This window comes from Xyrauchen texanus, chromosome 11 (assembly GCF_025860055.1).
Source record: "Xyrauchen texanus isolate HMW12.3.18 chromosome 11, RBS_HiC_50CHRs, whole genome shotgun sequence".
NCBI classification, from domain to species: domain Eukaryota; kingdom Metazoa; phylum Chordata; class Actinopteri; order Cypriniformes; family Catostomidae; genus Xyrauchen; species Xyrauchen texanus.
The window spans coordinates 17,968,682-17,992,243 of NC_068286.1; the positions used below are offsets into that span (position 1 = coordinate 17,968,682).

Consider the following 23,562-nt stretch of genomic DNA (forward strand, 5'->3'; position numbering starts at 1 on the left):
TTTGTAAAAAATAGGCAGTGAATGTTACATACTGTTATAACCCATCCACCTCAAGGATTGACATTCTGAGATGCTATTCTGCTCACTACAATTGTACAGACTGGTTATCTGAGTTACCGTATCCTTTCTGTCAGCTCCAAAACTTTTTTCGGCACAGAAAGCATGTTTGGATGACTTAGTTTTCCACTGTACTGAAGACTGTCTGCTGAACCTTGGTGGAGTCTCAAGGGAAACACATATCTTTTAAAAAAGATGATTCAGATCCTCAAAAGCTATCTGTGTTATTTTCCTGAATATCGTTTTAACTCTGTACTCTCCCCTCCTGATTGAAAAACACACAAGCGCATACACTGAATACAGATTAGTGTCTTTGACGTAGACTGGAAAGGAAATATCCACTGATTGTTAAGACATTTTCATTTCAGAGAGGAGGGCAAAGCACAAATTGCTGGTAAGGAAATTAATCCTTACAGCCAAAAATCCAGTTGTTTTTAGCTGCATAGGGAAAACAGACACAGTATAATTTGAAACACTGACACATACATCAAATAAGTCTGTGTATAGAGTGGAATCTGGAGTAAGAACAAACAGCAAATCTTTGCATGTAAGACAATCGTCTCGGTTACTGACGTAACCTCCGTTCCCTGATGAAGGGAACAAGACGTTGTGTCGATGAGTTGACACTAGGGGTCGCTCCTGCGGAGCCCAGACATCTCTGATTTTGAGAAAAGGCCAATGAGAATTGACGTGTGGAATTTGCATGCCACTCCCCCGGACATACGGGTATAAAAGGAGTGACGCTGTAAATACACATCAGGTATCGCACTGAGGAGCCGAGCCAAAGACCCGGCGCTTTCAGCGGATGGTTCAGTATTGTGGCTGGCGGGACACAACGTCTTGTTCCCTCCATCAGGGAACGGAGGTTACGTTAGTAACCGAGATTTTCCCCGTCTGTCACTCTCTCGACGTTGTGTCGATGAGTTGACACTAGGGGTCCCCATGGAAAACGCCACAGAGCTGAACCGAGTTACGCAGACGGGTTAGGGCAAACCTCTGTGTGCAGTCCATGTAGATGCGAAGAGCACGCACCGGACAAAGCAACGCCAAGGCTGGGTCTGCTTCCTCCTGGGGCAAAGAAGGTCCTTCCTCAGGGGCATTTGTCAGGGGGGGGCTGTCGCAAAGAGCGTGAGGTCCGAGAACCAAATCCGGGAGGGCCAATAAGGGGCCACTAAGAGGACCTGTTCCCCATCCTCCCTGATTTGCACAACGTCTGTGCAAGTAGGCTCACTGGGGGAAACGCATATTTGCGAAGCCCCAGGGGCCAGCTGTGTGCCAGGGCATCTGTGCCGAGGGGGGCCTCGGTCAGAGAGTACCAAAGTGGGCAATGGGAGGATTCCGGGGAAGCGAACAGGTCTTCCTGTGCTTGGCCGAATCGACTCCAGATCAGCTGAACCACCTGGGGGTGGAGCCTCCACTCTCCCCTGGATGTAACCTGCCGCAACAGCGCGTCCGCTGTGCTGTTGAGGTAGCCTGGGATGTGAGTGGCTTGCAGCGAATTGAGTCGGTGCAGACTCCAAAGGAGGAGACGGCGGGTGAGTTGTGACAAGCAGCAAGAGCGTAGACCGCCTTGGCGGTTGATATAAGCCGCCACGGCTGTGTTGTCCGTCCGGAGCAACACATGCTTGCCCCAGATCAATGGCAAAAGCCTCCTCAGGGCAAGTAGTACTGCCAGCAACTCGAGGCAGTTGATGTGCCAATGCAGTCGCGGGCCAGTCCAAGGGCCGGCGACTGAGTGCATACGGCGCCCCAGCCCCATTGGGAGGCATCTGTCATGACCACGACGTGCCTGGAGACCTGGCCTAGGGGAACTCCTGCCCGTAAGAACGCTAGGTCTGACCAGGGGCTGAGAGAGCAGCAACACATCTGCGTGACGAGAATGCGGTGTGTGCCATGGCGCCATGCTCGTCTCTCGACTCGGGTCTGCAGCCAGTGCTGGAATGGTCTCATATGCATCAACCCAAGCGGTGTAACCGTGGCTGAGAATGCCATATGCCCCAGGAGCCTCTGAAATTATTTCAGTGGGACCAACGTGTTCCAACGGCAATGGCTGCCTCTGCGACCTTCGTGAAGGCGCGAAGGGGACAGGGACAGGCCAAAGGGGAGGATTTTGTACTGATATGCCTGACCCTCGAAGGTAAACCGGAGAAAGGGTCTGTGTCGAGGAAGGATCGAGACATGAAAGTACACGTCCTTCAGGTCTACCGCCGCAAACCAATCCAGATGCTGGACACTCACTAGAATGCGTCTCTGCGTAAGCATCTTGAATGGGAGTCTGTGCAGAGCCGGTTCAGAACTTGCGGGTCAAGGATTGGCCGCAACCCGCCGCCTTTTTTGGGTACGATGAAGTAGGGGCTGTAAAACCCCTTCTTCATCTCGGCTGGGGGGACAGTCTCTATCGCAGCCTTCTGTAGGAGGGAGGCGATTTCCGCACGCAAGGCAGCGCCGTTCTCGCCTCTCACCGTGGTGGGGCGGATGCCGTTGAACCTGGGCAGGAGCCTGGCATAGCCGAGTCGGACGGTCCTGATCAACCAACGCGACGGGTTGGGGAGCGCAAGCCACGCCCCCAAGCTCCAAGCGAGAGGGACCAAGGGGACAATAGCATTGGACGAACCGGCAGGTGGGGCCTCGTGACGGGGCGGAGCACAGGGTGCTGAGTATAGGGACATCGAAGCACTTACCTGGCTCCTTGTGACCTCTCCCGGAACAGCCTGGGACGAGGGAGGAAGAATTTCGGGGCGGGGTTGTTCCACGGCTGGGCGCGTGGAAGCAGAAGATCCTGTTCCAGGGCACTGTACCTGCCAAAGAGAACCAGGAGACTGGAAGTAGAGCCCGGGGGCTGAGGAAACTGTTCTCTTTTTTTGAAAATGTGGGTACCCCAGCCCATTGGGCGTGCGGCAAAATAAATTTCAAAAGGAAATAAGGATTCTCCACCCGCCCCTCCAGCGGGGGAGGGAGTGGTCTGCTTACCAGCTCCCGAAGTGCAGTTTCCTGAGTCCCAGGTCTGCCTGTCTCAGGGGCACTTCGAAGCCTTCTTAGGGTTCTTGGCGGCCGGCAGTGAGGCGGGGGGCGTCGCCGTCCTGCGAGTAGCTCCGCATCGGGGCCGGCCCCGAGAGGCGGGCTGTGGCGGGGCTGGTACCGCAGGGGGACGCGCTGGGCGACAAGCAGATGGGGTGCGGGGTGTGCTGTATAGCCTCCGTCTGTCTCCTCACGGGTGAAGTCTCCAACGGTGTCACCAAACAACCCAACCTGGGAGATGGGGGCGTCAAGGAAACGTACCTTGTCAGCCTCTCGCGACTCGACCAGGTTGAGCCATAGGTGGCGCTCCTGGACCACCAAGGTGGACATCGCCTGCCCGAGAGCCCGCCCTGTGACCTTCGTTGCCCAGAGGCGAAGTCGGTCGCCAAATGCAGCTCCTGCATTAGACCCGGGTCAGGACTACCCTCGTGTAGATTTCCAAGTGCCTTAGCTTGGTGCACCTGTAGGAGTGCCATGGCATGCAAGGCGGAGGCGGTGTGTCCAGCAGCGCTGTAGGCTTTAGCGTCAAGTGAGTGACAGAACTATATTCAGACTGTGGCACTTGTTACTGTTTTTACAATGTCTATACCTGCATGCTTATGTTTTAATGTTAAATCGGATGAAGCAAACAACAATAGTACGTCAGTCTGGCATGAATCTCTATTCTGTCTTTTTAGGAAATGGCACAAAGCAGAATTCATAGAATTCCACAGTCTGATGTCAGAACACAATGATGGCAGATTTTACAATGAATGGCATTGGAATTTAGAGGAAGAGCATATGAAGGCAAAGCATGATTCACACCAACATTATCTGCAGCATACTGTTTGAAAGACTTCAACACAATTTGTCCCTGCTTATTGAAGTCCCTGTAGGCTCTGGCAGCAGTGCTAGCCACCTGACTACAGAAAATGAACTATTTGCCATGGAATCTGCAATTATTTCCTGTTCACACGGTCCTGTTCAATAAAAATAAGAATTGCGTTTTTGGACAGACTGTCAATGATGATTATGTGAGGAAGTTTGAGAATAGTTGGAACCAAACAAATGAGGTTGAGAAAGGACTAAAATGCATCTTTCAGTGTGTGCATGTGTGAATTCAGGCCTAGTATGACAAACACTGTATTTTAAGAATGTTAAATATAATTATAATTAGTAAATCCACTCATGGGATTCCACCATAGCAATAGCTATGGTGCTAGCTTTAGCCTCTTTACGTCCCTAAACAATAAAGCAATTCTGAATGATTTATAAACGTAATTCTTTCATTGACCCCAAAGTAGGTGTTCTAAATCACCATTTCACCTGTGATTCAAAAGAAAAACTATTGATTATTTCCATGCTAGCCCATATTTCAGACTGCCTTGACAACACTGATCACATACAGCATAATGCAACACATGAAACAATTGGGTCTGTACATTGTTTTAAATAATATATATTTGTGTTGGCAGAAAATAGTTTGAAATCTTGATTTCTGTGCAGTGATATATTCGTTGACAGTTTCAAATATGGTGGTGTTTTTCATATTAAGAATCTATTTGTAATAAATTTTTAAGGTTTTTGGTTTTCTCTATAGAGTGCTGATGATCATCATTCTGAAGACAGGGATAGACAAATAAATACATGTGACACAAGCAAGACAATTTAAAATAATAATAATTCAAATGTATTTATAAAAAAAAAAAAAATGGTTCCGGCTTTTTGTGATATTGATGTAAATCATCAAAAACATTGATGTTAAGATGTTAATAGTAAGGAAATCATACATTCATACAGTGTTCTCTTTCTGGTCTTTTCATAAAGTCAACTCTTTATGAGGTTTGTAATTTGAAATCTTCATTATTTATTTTCCTTTTTTTACTTTTGTCAGCATTTAAGCACATTACATGACCAAATTATCTTTTCTGTAAAGCTGCTTTGAAACAATATGTATTGTGAAAAGTGCTAAACAAATAAAATGTATTTGACTATTTAACTGTTTTACTCCAAATCATTTAGACAATAGAAGGTGGATTTCCTTATTATTCACCCCGTGGGCACTATACTGGTAAACTTATTTACAAGTATTTGTATTGAACTGAGTCCAGAAATTTGGCATGCTGTAACTGTATTTCCTGTCACCTGCTCTCACTAAATAAGAAACCTTGATGTTTATTATTCAGTCTATTCACAAAACAATGTGACATTATTGTAAGATGTGCTGGTTACTTCCTTCTGTTCTTTTGTTTCTTTTCTTTTCTTTTTTTTTTAAAACATAAATTAGTCTGTTTGTAACCTCATTAGATTTGACATGATATGTGATGATCCCATGGTTCCCAAAGAGGCCATGCATGAGAATGTCTCTCTAGAAACAGATGATCTGGACAGAAAACAAACAAACAAAAATAAATACCTCACAAAAGTTGATATTAATAAACAGTATGTTTGTTATAATGCATACTCAAATAGGAGTATTTAACATGATACATTTCACAGTATCGTATGTTCTGCACTGAGAATTCAACTGAGCAGTTTTGTAGCACATCAGCACGAGCAAATTGATGCCTTGGTGATTTGATTTAATCACAGTGTAAATCCAATTGAAAATACTGTAACACGCATAGTGAAGTTTTCAATGAAGTGAAGTGCTGCCATCTGGTGACTGAATCTGGGAGCAGCTATTATTTATATATATATATATATATACATATATATATATACATACAATCCTGATATTAATTTTTTGTAATGATTTCATTACCAGTCCAATGTACAGGTCATTACTTGCATTACATATGATTTCATTTAACTATGTTCATAGCCCAGAAACAAATGTTTTGATATAAATATGACAGCCTAATACTTCAGCAAAACTTTCCAGCAGTTTAATTCCAACCAAGCACCAACACACCTGATGGTAATACTCAAATAAAGCTAAAGATCTTGATTATTTATTTTTATCAGGTGTTTTTGATTAGAGTAAATTTCAGGAGGAGATGACACTCCAAGAGTAGGAATGAGTAACCCTGGATAAATTATTGCCCTTGCTTTTGGTTAATGCATGCACACTTGCTACATTTAATTGCATGTGTGCAGTTAAGACAGGCTGTTCTGCATAATCAAATATATTACTTTGAATGTATAATACAGGTAACGTATTTAAGAATATTTTAATTGTGGAAGCCACCTCTTAACCCCACAGTCCAAAGCAGATTATTATTATTAAAGGGACAGTTCACCCAAAAATGAAAATGTTCTCATCATTTACTCACCCTCATGCCATTCAAGATGTGTATGACTTTCTTCTGCTGAACATACACAATGATTTTTAGAAGAATATCTCAGCACTGTTGGTCCATTCAATGCAAGTGAGTTGTGGCTAGAACTTTGAAGGTCCAAAAAGAATATAAAGGAAACATAAAGGTAATCTACATGAGTCATTATATTCATTTATTCAGAAGCGATATGATAGGTGTGTGTGAGAAACAGATAAATATTTAATTTTTTTTTATCAATTTGCAATTCTTGTGCATATAACCACCTACTGGGCAGCGAGGGGGTTTTAGGGAGTTTCTCACTTACAATCATATCGATTCTGAAGATGTAAATTAAACTACCTGATTCGTATGGATTACATTTAGGCTGCACTTATGTTCTATTTGAAGCCTAAAATTTTTGGCCACCATTCACTTGCATTTAATGGAATTACAGAGCTGAAATATTCTTCTAAAAATCTTCATTTTTGATCACCAGAAGAAAGACCCATCTGGGATGGCATGAGTGTGAGTAAATGATGAGGGAATTTTCATTTGGTGGTGAACCATCCATTTAAGCAAATTCTTTTCCATACTGAGACAAGTGTAGAACAACCTGAGGTTTCCTGTTTTTAAACTGAAAGTGATATAATGGCATATGACTGCCCAACTCCAAGTTCAAAGAAGTCACTCCTTTCAATAATTTTACAGCTTTTATTAAAACTCGTACAGAGCACAACATTAACAAACATGGTTTGGGATGAACTGGGACAGTTCAGTAGCTCTTTGTAGTTTCATATGTTTCAGGGAAGGTGAGAGACTTGTGTCCGGATCCCATGACCAATGGCAAGATTCCAGCATTTGGCACCACATTCCAGGAGAGAGTGAGAGTTATGTTCTTATTTGCTCTACATTTGGGTGAAAATAATATAAGTCATTTAAGAGAGACAAGAAGCCATAACACATGTCTATTTCTGTATTTTTCAGTTCTGTATGTCAAATTTGTATTTCCTAGTACAGATGACAATGCTGAAAGAACAAAACTAATACACTAACTGTAGAGAGAGGGCTGTAATTTCGTGAGTGCATAAAGCACAGTGCTACGCACAACGGTCGTGCGCTACGTCTAATCCATTTTCCATAAGAGTGCTAATTATAAGCTCAATTTTCATTCCAGCACAAAGCACAAGTGGGCGTGGGTGGGAGTGTATGTGCTAACTGTGGATGTATGTTATTGCAGTGGTGCAAAGCTCAATTTGCTATTTTCCTGAGAACTAGGTCACTAGGTTTGAAAAGCAGTTCTGTTTTCAGCGCAAAGTCTAAATTCAGTTCCTACATTCACAGTTTGGAGTTTCCACCAGCAGGTGGTAAAAAAGTTGTCCAATCTCTGAAAATATAGTGGAACATCAAATTCTGCCCCTGACAATCACTGTTGTAGCTGTTTTATGAAACAATTTGAAATTTGTGTTATGGATTATTTTCAAATTATTATTATTGTATTCATATAATCTGTACTGTAATTTTCTCACCTGTTGTCTTACAGTGATCTTACAGAGTCACTGCAAAAGGTGCCGGGGAAAGAAGTTGGAGAGGATTTGGTACATGATAATTTTTTTTACCATTTTGTTATTGTGGTTATTGATTTTCGTTTCATCTGAAGTGTAGTTTCAATATAGAAATATTTTTGGTTTAATCTTGTTGTTTCAATTAATTAAATTGTTCAAAATCTGTGTTAGAAGATGAAAATTGTCATACTGAATGTATAATACTTACATTCCCTATAATTTAACGGAGTGTACATCCAAATCTTGACGAGAATAACATTTTCCAAGCATATAAATGGAGCACGCCTATATTTATATTATTCTAATACACTGCATTGTCTATTTACTCTAACAACAACTTATGAATGTGCTGTTTTTGTTTATATCGCTGGTGCTTGAGGGAATAGACAATATAATATGACGCAGATGCTGCAATAACCAGAGAAGAACCTCAGAATTAGATTTCACTTGATCCAGCCCATTAGCATGTTGCACAAGCAATTTCGCTTACTGCATGCTTGCACGAAAATACCAAAACTTCATGGCCATGCCCATTGACTTTGCGCTTATGACTTATGGCATATCGCAAAGCTAGCGCTCTTAAAATAGGGCCAACATTTTCAAAGCAGGTTTCCAGACTGTGACCTCAGTGACTTTAAATTAGATCAAACGACTATTCGACAATGAAGATTTTTCTCGTAATTTGTTTATTTTCGACGTTGTCGATAATGTCGACTAATCGTTTCAGCCCTAATGCAAATGATAATATGCTTTTAAACTAAACTGCTTTGGTTGCTTGAATTAATCCAGGTGTCTTGTCTTTCAGATGCTTTATTAAGTTTGATGCGTTTCCTCCTTTTGTCAGAAAATTGCGAAAGCAGCGTTTACAAATAGGTTTTTGCTGATCTATGATGTTTCCCTTTTCATCAGCCTCAAATACAAAGAATTTCCAAACCTGGCTTTTTCTACTTTTCGAAAAGATTCAGTTGAGACTCCGCAGCAGCTTTGCTTGTCGCCATCTTTTGCTTGTTGTGAGAGTCCAAAAGTTCCCTACTCTGCATGGGTACCGGGTAGACCCAGTACTCGGTACTCTGGTACCTTCAGAAATTCTGGTATCGTAAAAATGTTTTTGTTTCAGCACCAACTTGGTACCGGAGTACCAGTATTTTTGACAACACTTGTACAGTGCGATTGCAGCTCAGCATCCAGCATGTATGAATACACCAGCTTAATTAGGTGTTGTGCGCATGTTGATGAACAAAAAAGTTTTCTTTCTTTAAATAATACCCACAATAAAACTTTATGGATGTGACAGTTATATACATGACATATACTGTATATGTCACTTTATATCAAATTATTTGTATAGGCTATAAATAGGAGAATCAAACATCCACCGCTCCTTTTACCATGATGATTCAGATAAATCGTTAATTATTGCTATGATCTGTTAATACATTTTTAAAATTTCCATGAATTGTAAATCGTTAAGTTTAAAAAATATATATATATATATATATATATATATATATATTTATATATTTTTTTTACCATATCATACAGCTCTTTATTGCACAATTTCACACCAATGGGTGATGCGTTTCCATTTTATCAGTATAAACACTCATCTGGAGATCTCCCTCAAAACCACTGCAACTATTTCAACGGTCGCTTCTTACAAATAATTTGAATAAAGGAACAAACCTCAGACCATTCCCATCATCAAAGAAGTAGTACTTGGATTTAATATCCCTCAGTTTTAGTTTGGTATTTTCACCTCTCAAGACAATCTTGTCCCACAGCACAGCCTGGTTCAGGGCCTGACAGGAAATAAAGACTCTTGACTGATGTGGAAAACACAACAGGTTTGGTGACCAATGTTTCTTAAATTGATACTTTTGACATTTTTGTTTTAAATTGACATTTAATTTCCATTTGAACAGCAAGATTTTCATTAACAATATAGCCTAAAAACTGTACTCTGCAAGCCAACTGTCTCTCTGGATAGATAGAAGTGGTCAAGACTTACATTGCTTTTGGTTGAATACTCTGCAGACAAATAAAGAAAGAGCTGCTTCACATTCCAGTCAAATATTGGCTGAAGATGTAATAAAGGTGTTAAGGCAAATAATGTCAATATGGCTCTATGTTTAAGAGTGATTAAATGGAAAATTGTCTCATTATGCATGGGGTAGCTGTGTCACAGCAGTGGTCTGTCCAGTCAAAAGGATATCAGCAGTTAAGTCAAATGTCACAAAGCCCAAATCACTCCTCTCTCTTGGTCCTGTGAAGTCGTCCACATTTTTACTGTGGAGAAAATGAGAGAGAGAGAGAGAGAGAGAGAGAGAGTCAATTTACACAGGAATAGTTCATACAGGTCTGAAGACAGCACAAATAATGCCAAATTGAACTTTTGCAGACATTTAAAGATATTTTATCTACAATTCATCCATGGACGTGGGCAAGTCTGATTTGTGACAGGGCGAGTACACATGTTCACAGGTGTAGTAATGAATCGTGTCAACCCATAAACATTTGAGTCCGCATCTCACGTCGATCCCATTGGCTAAGCCTGGTTTATACCACATAGTTATATAATATATAACGACTCAGTTACTAACGTAACCTCGGTTCCCTGAGAGGAGGGAACGAGTATTGCGTAAGTAGCTTACGCTATGGGAAAACTCAGTTTCTCGAGAAATATTGAAGTCTTTATGTAAAACGCATTGCAGCTGCACAGCAGACAGTAATGAGCGAGGCAGCTCGGTCATTGGCTGTGCTGCGGCAACTGCTCGAACCAATGACGGGACGCCTTGCGCGCCTCGCGTTCGCACGCTCAGAGCCCGCCGAAATTAGCATAGCCAGGCTATATAATGGGCACCCCATCATACGAGTTCCTTTAGGTTCAATCGACTGAAGCGAACTGACCAAGCACAAGCACGGCAGCTTACGCAATACTCGTTCCCTCCTCTCAGGGAACCGAGGTTACGTTAGTAACCGAGTCGTTCCCTATCGAGAGGTCTCTCCTATTGCGTAAGTAGCTTACGCTATGGGAACACCATGTAAAACGCCGTGCGTGCTGACTTCGCTCTATAAAGCCAGAGGCAGATGCCTGAGCCTTAAAGCAAAGTGATTATTCCACGAGCCGGCCAACGGCGAGCTACATAATGGGATAGTATAGAGCGCCCTTCCAAGGTGGTCCATGGTGGGGCGCTCATAGTACAAACACAAGCACTATCTTATGTACTGAGTTTTCTATGTACTGATATGCATAAAAAATCCTCTAAGTCAGTCAGAGACGGACCTTATAAGGGAGGACATAATGCTCAGCGTATACATTCTCCAGTCCATTCTACAGTCAGGCTGATAGAATGTTGGAATGCAATAAGGGGACCTGTAGGTTATAAAACCTGATAAATGTCGAAGGCGAGGCCCAGCCCGCCGCCGCACAAATATCTTCAATGGGTATCCCACTCGACCAAGACCACGAGGAGGCCATGCTCCTCGTAGAGTGAGCTCTGACGCCTAAAGGGCATTGAAGGCCCTTGGCTTCATAAGCTAGCGCTATAGCATCCACTATCCAGCGCGATATTCTTTGCTTTGAGACTGCGAGACCTTTAGTGCGGCCGCCAAAGCATACTGAATAATTGTTCCGTCTGTCTGAACAGGGCAGAATGTTCCAAATATACTCTGAGCGCCCTGACCGGGCAGAGTAAATTAGCGTCGCTTTAGTCTGCTGGGGACGATAAGCTGCCAGAGATATCACCTGTGCTCTGAAGGGTGTGGAGAGCACTTTAGGAATATACCCGTGCTTTGGCCTAAGGACAACTCTGCAGTCGTTAGGTCCAAATTCCAGGCAAGCAGCGCTTGATGACAGCGCGTGCAGGTCGCCCACTCTCTTGACTGAGGCGAGCGCCAGCAAGAGCGCAGTTTTGAGCGAGAGCTGTTTAAGGTGCACGGTTCGGAGAGGTTCGAACGGGGCACTCTTGAGTGCGTCCAGGACTGTGGCCAGGTCCCAGATCGGCAACGAGGGGGGGCGAGGAGGGTTCATCCTCCTAACGCCTCTTAGGAAACGAATGATTAGGTCGTTTTTCCCTAATGAACGTCCTTTATCAGGATTGTGTGATGCCGCTATGGCAGCCACATAGACTTTGAGCGTGGAGGGTGTGCGGCCCGCCTCCAGCAGCTCTTGCAAAAAGGCGAGTACACTTGGTATCTCGCACGATTTCGGGTTCAAGCTCTTGGTATCACACCAGTCACTGAACACTTTCCACTTTTGGGCATATAAGCGCCTCGTAGAGGGTGCTCGCGCCTCAGTCCACAGATCGGGGCGGGGATGAAGAATCATCCCGTTGGCCTGCCTGAGGAGGTCTAGCCTCAACGGAATCGGCCATGGGGCAGATTGCATCATCTGCATCAGTTCTGGAAACCACGTTTGGTTGTTCCAGAGTGGGGCTACCAGGAGCACTGCACATCTCACTTCCCTGATCCGACTGATGACCTGAGGTAGCATCGTGATCGGGGGAAAAGCATACAAGGGGCGGCTCGGCCAGACTTGGGCGAGCGCGTCCGTGCTCTTTGAGAAGAAAAGGGGGCATTGGCGTTTTCCCTGGAGGCTGAAGAGGTCGACCTCTGCCTCGCCAAAGTTTTGCCATAACCACTGAACCGTCAGGGGTGGAGAGACCATTCTCCTGGGAGAACCTTGTCTCTGGACAGCATGTCTGCTCCCTGGTTCAGAGCGCCTGGCACATGCGCTGCTCTCAGCGAGCGCAGGTGGTGTTGTGACCATAAGATGAGCTCCCTGGCCATAGAGTGCAGGGAGCTCGACCTGAGTCCACCCTGGCGATTTATATACTGAAACTACCGCCATGTTGTCCGTTCGGACCAGGACGTGTTCGTTTTTCAGGTACGGAAGCAGGGCTCTGAGAGCCAAGGCGACCGCTTTCATTTCCAGACAGTTTATATGTAGGCGCTTTTCCGGGTTTGACCAAAAGCCGGATACAGGCCTGCCCTCGTAAAGGGCCCCCCATCCTATTTTGGAGGCATCTGTCGTGATCATTTTTCTCTGCGTATTTACGCCCAGACTCACGCCGGTTTGATACCAGTTGACGGCTTTCCAGGGCATCAGGGCTTTTATACAGCCGTGATTCGCTCTGATCAAAAAGTGGCCCGAGCGCCACGCGTGAGTGGGGACACGGCTCTTGAGCCAGCGCTGGAGAGGACGCATGTGCAAAAATCCTAGCTGGAGTACCGCTGATGCTGAGGCCATGAGACCAAGCATTCTTTGAAATCGTTTGACGGGGGCGTGTGCGCCCGTTCTGAATGATGTTGCAAGGCGTCGAATAGAGAGCGCGCGCTCTGATGAGAGGCGTGCTGTCATCTGCACTGAGTCTAGCACTATTCCCAGAAAAGAGATATTCTGGCTGGGGGATAGCATGCTCTTTGCAAAATTGATTCTCAGACCCAGGCATTCTAGATGGCTGATAATCCAAGATCTGTGCGTCGTTAACTGACCCTCTGATTGTGCTATGATTAGCCAATCGTCGAGGTAATTCAGTATTCGCACTCCCGCTGTCTCAGGGGAAACTGCCGCGATCCATACATTTACGTGAATGTACGGGGGCCAATGATAGGCCGAATGGTAGTACTGTGTACTGGTATGACTGTCCCTCGAAGCGAATCTCAGAAAAGGCCTGTGATGAGGCGCTATCGAATGTGAAAGTAAGCGTCTTTCAAACCCACTGATAGAAACCAATCCCGGGCGAACTTGCGCGAGGATATGTTTGGTTGTTAACATTCTGAACGAGCGAATCATTAAAGCTTTGTTCAGATGTCTGAGATCTAGGCTGGGGCGGAGGCCACCGTCCTTTTTCGGGACGAGAAAATAGCGGCTGTAAAAACCCGCCTCGCTCATAGAGGGAGGAACAGATTCTATAGAGCCCTTCTCTATCAGTTTGAGCACCTTGGTGCGTAGAACATGTGACACATCTTTCCTCACTTTCGTCTCGACCACCGCTGAAAAGCGGGGTGGTCTGCGAGCGAATTGAAGTGAGTAACCGTTTTATTATGTACAAAACCCATTTTGGCATGTCGGGGATTTTTTCCCAGGCTTTTGCTCGCACAGAAATGGGCTGAATGTTGGCTGGGGGCGTGTCGCAGTGACGTATGGGCCCCACCGGCAAATTGCCTTGTGCTAACACTGAGTTTACAGCTCCCAGAGGCGCAGGTGCGTGCTGAGCAGCAGTGTTGAGTGCCGAGTGCAGGGGTGCGTGTGAGCTTACAGGCACGCGCGCTATCTCCGTATCTGCTCGCATCGTGAGCTGGAGAAATGTTTGAAACTGTATAGATAGTGTTTACAGGTGGGGGTGCATACATTGTAATAGGCACGCGCGCCACTTTCATAAAGCTTCCCGCTCTTAGCAGGGAGTTTCTTGGCTCGCGCGTCACATCTGTGATGCTCGCGACATGAGCCAGAGAATTGTTTGAAACTGTATGGGCAGCGCTTATGGGTGGGGGTGCATATACTGTAGTAGGCATGCGCGCCACTTACATAAAGCCTCCGCTCATGGCGGGGTGTTTTGGTCATGCATACAGTGTTTGTAACTGTGGGAGTGCGCACTTTAGTGTGGACACGTGACCCCTTAGTGACACAGGCAGAAAATGTGCTAACACTGAGCTTACAACTCTCAGAGGCGCGGGCGTGCGCTGAGCAGCTTTGTTGAGTGCAGGGGTGCGTGTGAGATTACAGGCACGCGCGATATCTCCGTAATGCTCGCAGCAAGAGCCGGAGAAATGTTTGAAACGACAGTGTTTACGGGTGGGGGTGCATACATGGTAATAGGCACGCGCGCCACTTCCATAAAGCTTCCCGCTCTTAGCGGGGAGTTTGTTGGCTCGCGCGTCGCATCTGTGATGCTCGCGGCGTGAGCCAGAGATCTGTTTGGAACTGTATGGGCAGCGCTTATGGGTGGGGGTGCATCTACTGTGGCAGGCACGCGCGCCACTTTCATAAAGCCTCCCGCTAGCGGCGGGGTTTTTGGCCATGCATACAGTGTTTGTGTGTAGGGGTGCGTGCAGGACAGCAGGCACGCACGCTACATATATAGTATTTCCCGCTTTTACTGGGGAAGTTTTTATAACTGTGGGAACAGTGCTTGTGTGTAGTGGTGCATACATGACAATAGGCACACAATCTACATTTATGGGGCGTCCAGCTCGAGCTGGGAAAGTATTTGGCACTGTTTGGACAGTATTGATATGTGGGAGTGTGCACTTTAGTGTGGACACGTGACCCCTTAGTGACACAGGCAGAAAATGACTCTTTTTGTGATTTCTGTGTGTTGCCGTGAAAACGCCGTTTGATTGCAGGTGAGCGAGTTCTGTGACTGGCCCATTGACTGCTGTACAGACATTTCCAGCTGCCTGTAAGGGGACTGGGTAATGTTTTACATGTTTTGCTCGCTGCAATGAAGCGTTCAGCGAACTCTCTTACCGTGCTGGTGCCCGTGCTCGTGTCCGCTAATGTCGACGGCGCGGGGTCGAAGGCCGAGCCCGGCCAGTCATCGGATGCAGCGCCAATTGGAAAGGCTGTCATCCTTTTCACCGTCGTCCCCTGGCGCGCCGAACGAGATGAGACCCACCGCTCTGTTGGAGGGGTGCTGGTCCGTCTGCGTGAATTGGACTGGCGGCGGGGAGTTCTCGGGTGGTGGTGAAGCACGCAGGGACTGGCCCGGCATGACGTCACTGAAGTCCGCGTGCTCTGGCGGCCTCCGTGAGCGGCGCTTTTTCTTGCGCGGCTCGAACAGAGGGGACGGCAGCACGGTGGTAGCAGGCTCGTTCGCGGCGAAGGGAGCGCGCGGCTCGTTGAGGCCCAGGGAGTCACATTCGGGGCATCCGCCTCGAGTGAAAGCAGCTTCTGCGTGGTCAGGTCCCAGGCAGCGAGTGCAGATAATGTGACGGTCCCTGTCAGGAAGAAGGCCTCTGCAAGAGGCGCATGTCGAAGGCATTTGGAACAACGCCTCGAATTTGCTCTTTTACTAAATACAAAAAGTGTTGCAAAGGCGAACACTTGCAAAGTAGCTTAGTAAAAAGGATATAGTAATGCGCGCCGGATGGCGTAGCAGAAGGCTTCGAAGGCGGCTGAAGGCGCTGGCGTCCTCTTAGCAGTCCTGCTGTAGGCTTGTCAATGGCGGGCGAAAGACTCCAACAATCCGGAGGATCCAGTGAAGAGGAGGTCTTCGCTGAAGGAGATTAAATCTAAAGGAACTCGGTATGACGGGGTGCCCATTATATAGCCTGGCTATGCTAATTTCGGCGGGCTCTGAGCGTGCGAACGCGAGGCGCGCGAGTCGCCCCGTCATTGGTTCGAGCAGTTGCCGCAGCACAGCCAATGACCAAGCTGCCTCGCTCATTACTGTCTGTTGTGCAGCTGCAATGCGTTTTACATAAAGACTTCAATATTTCTCGAGAAACGGAGTTTTCCCATAGCGTAAGCTACTTACGCAATAGGAGAGACCTCTCGATAGGGAACTGGATTGCTCATGACGTCATTAGACTGAAACCACTGCACCGCCATATTGCTATGCCCAAGCATGCCAATGTCCCTATAAATCCTCTCATTTCAGTGAGTAAACAATCATTCAAGCACTGATTGTATATCTGAAATCTGCATTTACATCCATACAATGCAAACGTGTAATTATTTAAAGTCTGAATTTTCCGTGTTTCTTTAAAAGCCTGAGTGAGTTATGTGTATCTACATCAAACAGTATCCACCACTAACAAAATTCATCATTGAACAGATCAGCTGAATGTAAAGAAGATCACTGAACCTAAGGTAAGATACAAACAGACAGGATATTATTTATTGTGAACATCGAAGTGTTTGATGTTACTTGTTTTATGTTTTCATTAGGGCTGTTGATTTAACATGTTAAAAAAAAAATCAAATTGCAATTAAACCGTAATAAGGAAGATTCCTGAGAAATGCAAACTTGTAGTACCACCTGTTTACTCCAGGGGTAATTGAACTTTCAGCTGTGTGGCAACGCGCAGTTTATACAGTGAAGAAAACAACCATCCAGCAGACACATTCTTGCCTTCAAAACCACTTGATGGAGTGCAAATTTGAACTAAGGGATCTCAACATGGGTTTAAGTATTAAACTATATTTAACTTGACACAGTGGCCTAAAAATTGTATGTTTATGACGCAATGCACCAGAGACACTACACAAGCATGACTCAAGCAGGTGTACATTGCTTGGTCCTTAAACAAGCCCTCATAATAAATCTCGAACTGATTGACAAATTCACTTGTGAAAAGGATTGCTGTGAACTGTATGCCAATGATTGGCTTATGTTCAATAATATAGTAGTAAACAATACATTGTATTCTAAAGCCGCTTTTTGTATTGTCTTATCAATGATTAACTCTTCTGCCACAAGAATGTAATGCATTTTAATTATCTGAATATCTATATATATATACACACTCACCTAAAGGATTATTAGGAACACCATACTAATACTGTGTTTGACCCCCTTTCGGCTTCAGAACTGCCTTAATTCTACGTGGCATTGATTCAACAAGGTGCTGAAAGCATTCTTTAGAAATGTTGGCCCATATTGATAGGATAGCATCTTGCAGTTGATGGAGATTTGTGGGATGCACATCCAGGGCATGAAGCTCCCGTTCCACCACATCCCAAAGATGCTCTATTTGAGATCTGGTAACTGTGTGGGCCATTTTAGTACAGTGAACTCATTGTCATGTTCAAGAAACCAATTTGAAATGATTCAAGCTTTGTGACATGTTGCATTATCCTGCTGGAAGTAGCCATCAGAGGATGGGTACATGGTGGCCATAAAGGGATGGACATGGTCAGAAACAATGCTCAGGTAGGCCGTGGCATTTAAATGATGCCCAATTGGCACTAAGGGGCCTAAAGTGTGCCAAGAAAATGTCCCCCACACCATTACACCACCACCACCAGCCTGCACAGTGGTAACAAGGCATGATGGATCCATGTTCTCACTCTGTTTATGCCAAATTCTGACTCTACCATCTGAATGTCTCAACAGAAATCGAGACTCATCAGACCAGGCAACATTTTTCCAGTCTTCAACTGTCCAATTTTGGTGAGCTCTTGCAAATTGTAGCCTCTTTTTCCTATTTGTAGTGGAGATGAGTGGTACCCGCTGGGGTCTTCTGCTGTTGTAGCCCATCCGCCTCAAGGTTGTGCGTGTTGTGGCTTCACAAATGCTTTGCTGCATACCTCGGTTGTAACGAGTGGTTATTTCAGGCAAAGTTGCTCTTCTATCAGCTTGAATCAGTCGGCCCATTCTCCTCTGACCTCTAGCATCAACAAGGCATTTTCAGCCCACAGGACTGCCGCATACTGGATGTGTTTCCCTTTTCACACCATTCTTTGTAAACCCTAGAAATGGTTGTGCGTGAAAATCCCAGTAACTGAGCAGATTGTGCAATACTCAGACCGGCCCGTCTGGCACCAACAACCATGCCACGCTCAAAATTGCTTAAATCACCTTTCTTTCCCATTCTGACATTCAGTTTGGAGTTCAGGAGATTGTCTTGACCAGGACCACACCCCTAAATGCATTGAAGCAACTGCCATGTGATTGGTTGATTAGATAATTGCATTAATGAGAAATTGAACAGGTGTTCCTAATAATCCTTTAGGTGAGTGTACATACACACACATACGCATGTGAAAGTTCCGTTTACAGCAATTGTCACATTTAAGCCTCTAAAAATGTATGGTGGTGACAAATTAATTTTAAAAAGTACAATTGTAAATTCCTTTAATGTTGAACTTGCATGTGTAATAATATGAGCTGTCTCTGTTGGAAATTTAATTTCAACTACATATTTTAACAATTTAGTTAAAAGTTAATTTAAGTTGAAACCTAAAAATTAAGCACAATTACACATATAACAATTAAACACTTATATTATGAAAAAGTGCAGTGTGTCATAGCTGTGCAAATGTGATCTGCCAGGTCCAATTTACCTATGGGTGTTTCAGAAAAAATAACATTTACAGCGACAGAAAAAAAAAACACTTCACTAGCATTTTCATCTATTAAAGGGTTTCTGTAGACTCACTACATCAACTCTTTGTGAAAAATATTTTATGTGCTCCCATGCGTAATCTATTTTGAGCGACTCTTCTCAGTAATTTCAATACAAACAGGAAGTTAGATGACAAAACCCGGAAGAGCATAGCGCAGAAAAGGGGCGGGCTGAATAAGGTGAATAGGACTTTCAATGAGTACTATTTGATGAGACCTTATTCATGCTAGTGCCATCTTTGATTTTTTAATGGGAATGACAATGAAGCTGTGAGGGATAGACTTACCATCTCTTCAATGGCTCGAATGGTATAAAGCTGTATAAATTAGGGATATACACGAATAGTCGAATACTCGAGTATTCGTTCTGCAATAATTATTCCAAAAGTACAAATATTATTCGAATTTCACCAAGTTTTGCTTTGCCAGCCATATATACAGTGAGATGCATGTTAAATTCTGAACACACAAACTAAAACTGCCAGTTATAACAGAATGCACTGGGTGGCCCTGTTGAATGTGGACACATGTTGATCACATTTGATGAGCAAACCGTTCTGTCAGTATGTTTAGATGGACACCAAAAAGCGGGTTATTGCGATGTGGCTTACTGTGGGAAAGCTGGGTTCCTGTTTAAATGTACTGTATAAGCGGTGTACTCTTTACTCCTGTAAATGTGCAGCTCAACAGAAAGTAGCATCCCCGTAACAACCTAATCCCACGACACTTCTGTAAACAACAAACAAGGCATTCGAGAAAGACTTTGCTAGCTGAGGTAAGGGACATTCCATCATTTACACTGGTGTGTATAAATGAGTATAGTTTACTGAGCACATGGATATGCTTGTTTTTCTCAACAAATACATGACATGAGATAAAAATTAAACATAACTATTATTTGTAGAGTGTTTATATTTGTCCTGTCCATTAATTGTGCCAGTTATTAGCGGTTTCTTTTTCTTCGCTTTGCTTGAGCTTAAATATTCATGCATTGCTTTTTTAAATGTTTTCAACAAAAACATACACTGGACATAATATAAGCTTGCTTTAGATATAATTACAAGCTTGTTATTTTTTATAATGGTGTAAACTTTGACAAAAAAAAATATTTTACAATGTCTTTTTTTTATTAATTACCTTCATTTAAATAATATAATTTTCAAGTATTTGTTTTTTATTACCTTAAATATTAAAATACCAAATTATTGATGAATGCCCATCCCTAGAATAAAGCTTTGAGATCACATCTGATTTTCCACAACTCATGTTGTCTGCAGTTCTTTGTATACTGAATGTTCTTGGACAGATATTTTTTCAATGTCTTGTCCGCAAAATGATCCAAAAACACTTTAAACTGCAGTACAGCCCATTGAAGAGACAGTAAGTCTATCCCGCACAGCCTCGTTGTCATTCCCATTAAAAATTATGATAGTGTGAATAAAGGTCTATAATATTTACTGCCTGTGTAAAAATACAACAAAATCATTTTATGATGTATGTCAATATCATTTTGTACGACATTTGATGACTTCTAAATATTTTGTATTTATTTTTTGAACACAGAATAGTGTTTTTCCACAGCTATAGATCGTGAAATTAAAAATATCTTGTTCTGTGGGTTTTTCAGTTAGATTCCATAAGGCTAGCTATCTGCTACAGAATTACGGAACCACAATATTACAAATTATTTTAAAAATGTACACACCTTACAATCTTATATGACCACCAGCAATTAATATGGAAAAACCATTGTGTCCTGAGCAGTTAGCACCTGGGGACACAATTTATCATGACACCAGCACATCACCGTTTTCTGGTCTGATTTAGTAACAGTATTAAAAAACATCTGTGATGATTCCATCTCTATGAATGTAAGAGTGTCTTTTAACTCCTGAAGAGTTGCATCCCACAGTGCAGCACAACGGAGGAATATGGAATATTGGTCACAAACATGACAGCGCAGTCATACACTGACATCACATGAAACAGGTCAATTGTTATTTTTATTTAATTTTTCATTGCACTTTTATCTCTCATTGTATGAAGCCATGTTGGAAATGATTATGCATTACAAATTAAGGTACAGTGCCATGAAAATGTAATTCTTTTTTTGTGTGTGTGTATTTTACATAGTAATTTTTTTTAGATCTTCCAATGAGATATAACATCAAATAAAGGTAACCAGAGTAAACACAAATACAGTTTTTTTTTTATTGAAGCAAAAAGTAATCGAACACCTATATCACCCATGTGAAAAACTAACTGCCCCCTTAAACATAATAGCTGTTTTTTTTCTATTTAGCAGCAACAACTGCAACCAAATAATTCCAATAACTGAAGATCAGTCTTTCACAATGCTGTGGTGAATTTTGGCCCACTCTCCATTGCAGAATTGCTTGAGTGAATTCAGCCACAGGAGGGTAGAGCATGAACTTCCCATTTAAGGTCCTGCTACAGCATCTCAATCGGGATTAAAGACTTTGACTAGGCCACTCCAGAACTATAATTTTGAGCCATTCAGAGGTGGACCTACTCATATGCTTTGGATTATTGTCTTGCTGCATACTCCAGTTGCACTTGAGTTTCAACTCACAGACTGATGACCAGACTTTTCCTTTAGAATTTTCTTGAGGAGCACAGAATTCATGTTTCCCTCAATTATTGCAAATCGCCCTGACCCTGAAGCAGCAAAGCATCCCCACACCATCACACTACAACCACCATGCTTGACAGTAGGTATGATTTACACCAGATGTAAGGGACTCATCTTCCAAACAGTTCCAATTTTAGAACATTCTCCCAAAAGGTTTGAGGATAATCAAGGTGTGTTTTTGAAGCCTTTGAAATAGCTTTGTAACCCTCCACAGACTGATGTATTTCAATAATTTCTGGAATTTATTTCAACCATGGCATAGTGTGATACTGGGTGAGACTTTTAACCAACTTCATGGTGGCAGAAAAAGTTCTATTTAGGTTTTGATTTCATTGAACAGGTCTGGTAGTAATCATGCCTGGGTGTGTCTAGTCCAGCTGAACTCCATTATGAATGCAGTTTCATTGATTTGGGGATTTAGTAACTAAGGGGGGCAAATACATTTTCTGACAGGCCCAGTTGGTATTGGATAACCTTTTTGCTACAAAAAAAAAACACACACCGTCATGTAAAAATTGTATTATGTGTTTACTCTGATCGCCTTTGTTTTAAGTTAGATTTTGTTTGAATTTTTGAAACAATTTATTATGAGATATACACAAAAAACTGAAGAAACCAGAATGGGGGTAAATATTTTTTCACAGCATAGTAGAGAGAGAGAGAGAGAGAGAGAGTGTAATGAGAGAAAAAAAAACGTCCTGACAAATAACCATTCAGAAGTTATCAAAAGTGCAACACAAAGGTAAACACTTTAAAATAAGATCTCTATTTCGCGCTATATTTCATATTCACAGTTCACGTGCTGCATTGTTATTGGACAGCAATTAAGCATCTACAGGTCCCATATGCTGGAAAACATATCATTATAAATACTCGGGGATTCACAGTTTCAACCCAAAAAATTGTCATATGGTCTTATAATTGCTCTTTTGGTATCAGTAACAGAATCAGAAACAGTGCAGTTAACTTACATCGTGACTCTGGATACGTGTATATCCACATCAACGCTTCTGTCTTTAAACGCTGTAGTAATAAAGCATCCGAATGTAAGAGCTGCCATCACACTGAGAGAGAAGGCAAAGAGCGAGTTCGCCCTCGATAATACCGTATTCATAATTCTTTATAGTTTTGATAAAACTAAAGTAATATTTTGCAACGCTGCGAAGGAGCGTCTCAAAGCAGGAAGTGAGGCAGTTAAAATTTTATTCGGATGCAAGACCTTCTTCCTGTTACATTTTGCCACCCAGTGGTCAGGAAGCGGCATTGCATCAACAGCCAAAAAGCAATAAACATCAAAGCACAAGCAACATGAACTGTTGCTTGTGCTTTGCCTGTTTTGCCCTGTATTGATTCTAGTATCAACATTCAGAGTTTGAAATTGTCCCTGGTTTATTGGGATAACTGAGTATTATCTGTTTTAGTACTTGATGACCATGTTTAAGAAACAGCTACATCAAACCTACTGCTTTGCTGGTCTTCTAGACTTCCAGACTGGTCTTTTTGCTGGTTTTAAGGGGGGTTGGGGCACTTTATCAGCTAGTCAGACTGGTAGACCAGCTTAAGAAGGCTTGATCAGGACTACTGGTCGACCAATATGGATTTGTCAATGGCCGATACAAAATTCCAGTATACATAATACAATTTAACAACAGCGTAGGTGAATATACCGAGTGACAAACCCTCCACATATTTTTTGCAATATTTAGTCAAATTTGTCATAAATTTTAAAAGAACCTTGAAAACAGAAAATGATGACTATCCATTGACAAATCTGTTGGTAGATTGTGGAACTGACACAAGGGGAAAAAAGCCACTTCTGTTTACAGGCAAACTGAACAGTTATTGCAAAATGGCCAAATATTTGCTTATTAATCAGCCTGGTGAATATATCTGTCAGATGACAAGCCAGGACTAGCTATTATAGACCAACTAAGACTAGCAAACCATCTTAGGCAGGTTTA

At 43.2% G+C, this 23,562-nt stretch overlaps 1 protein-coding gene across 1 annotated transcript; it reads right to left on the bottom strand.

Annotated features, from left to right (window-relative positions):
• Positions 1 to 7,017: 7,017 nt before the first annotated feature.
• LOC127651142 (signal peptidase complex subunit 3-like) lies at positions 7,018 to 22,810 on the bottom strand. The gene is made up of 5 exons (XM_052136843.1): positions 22,573 to 22,810; positions 10,087 to 10,162; positions 9,885 to 9,959; positions 9,560 to 9,675; positions 7,018 to 7,219 (listed from the first exon to the last, which is right to left on the bottom strand). The coding sequence occupies exons 1-5, from the start codon at positions 22,713 to 22,715 to the stop codon at positions 7,087 to 7,089; spliced, it is 543 nt and encodes a 180-aa protein (XP_051992803.1). The 5' UTR covers positions 22,716 to 22,810; the 3' UTR covers positions 7,018 to 7,086.
• Positions 22,811 to 23,562: the final 752 nt, after the last annotated feature.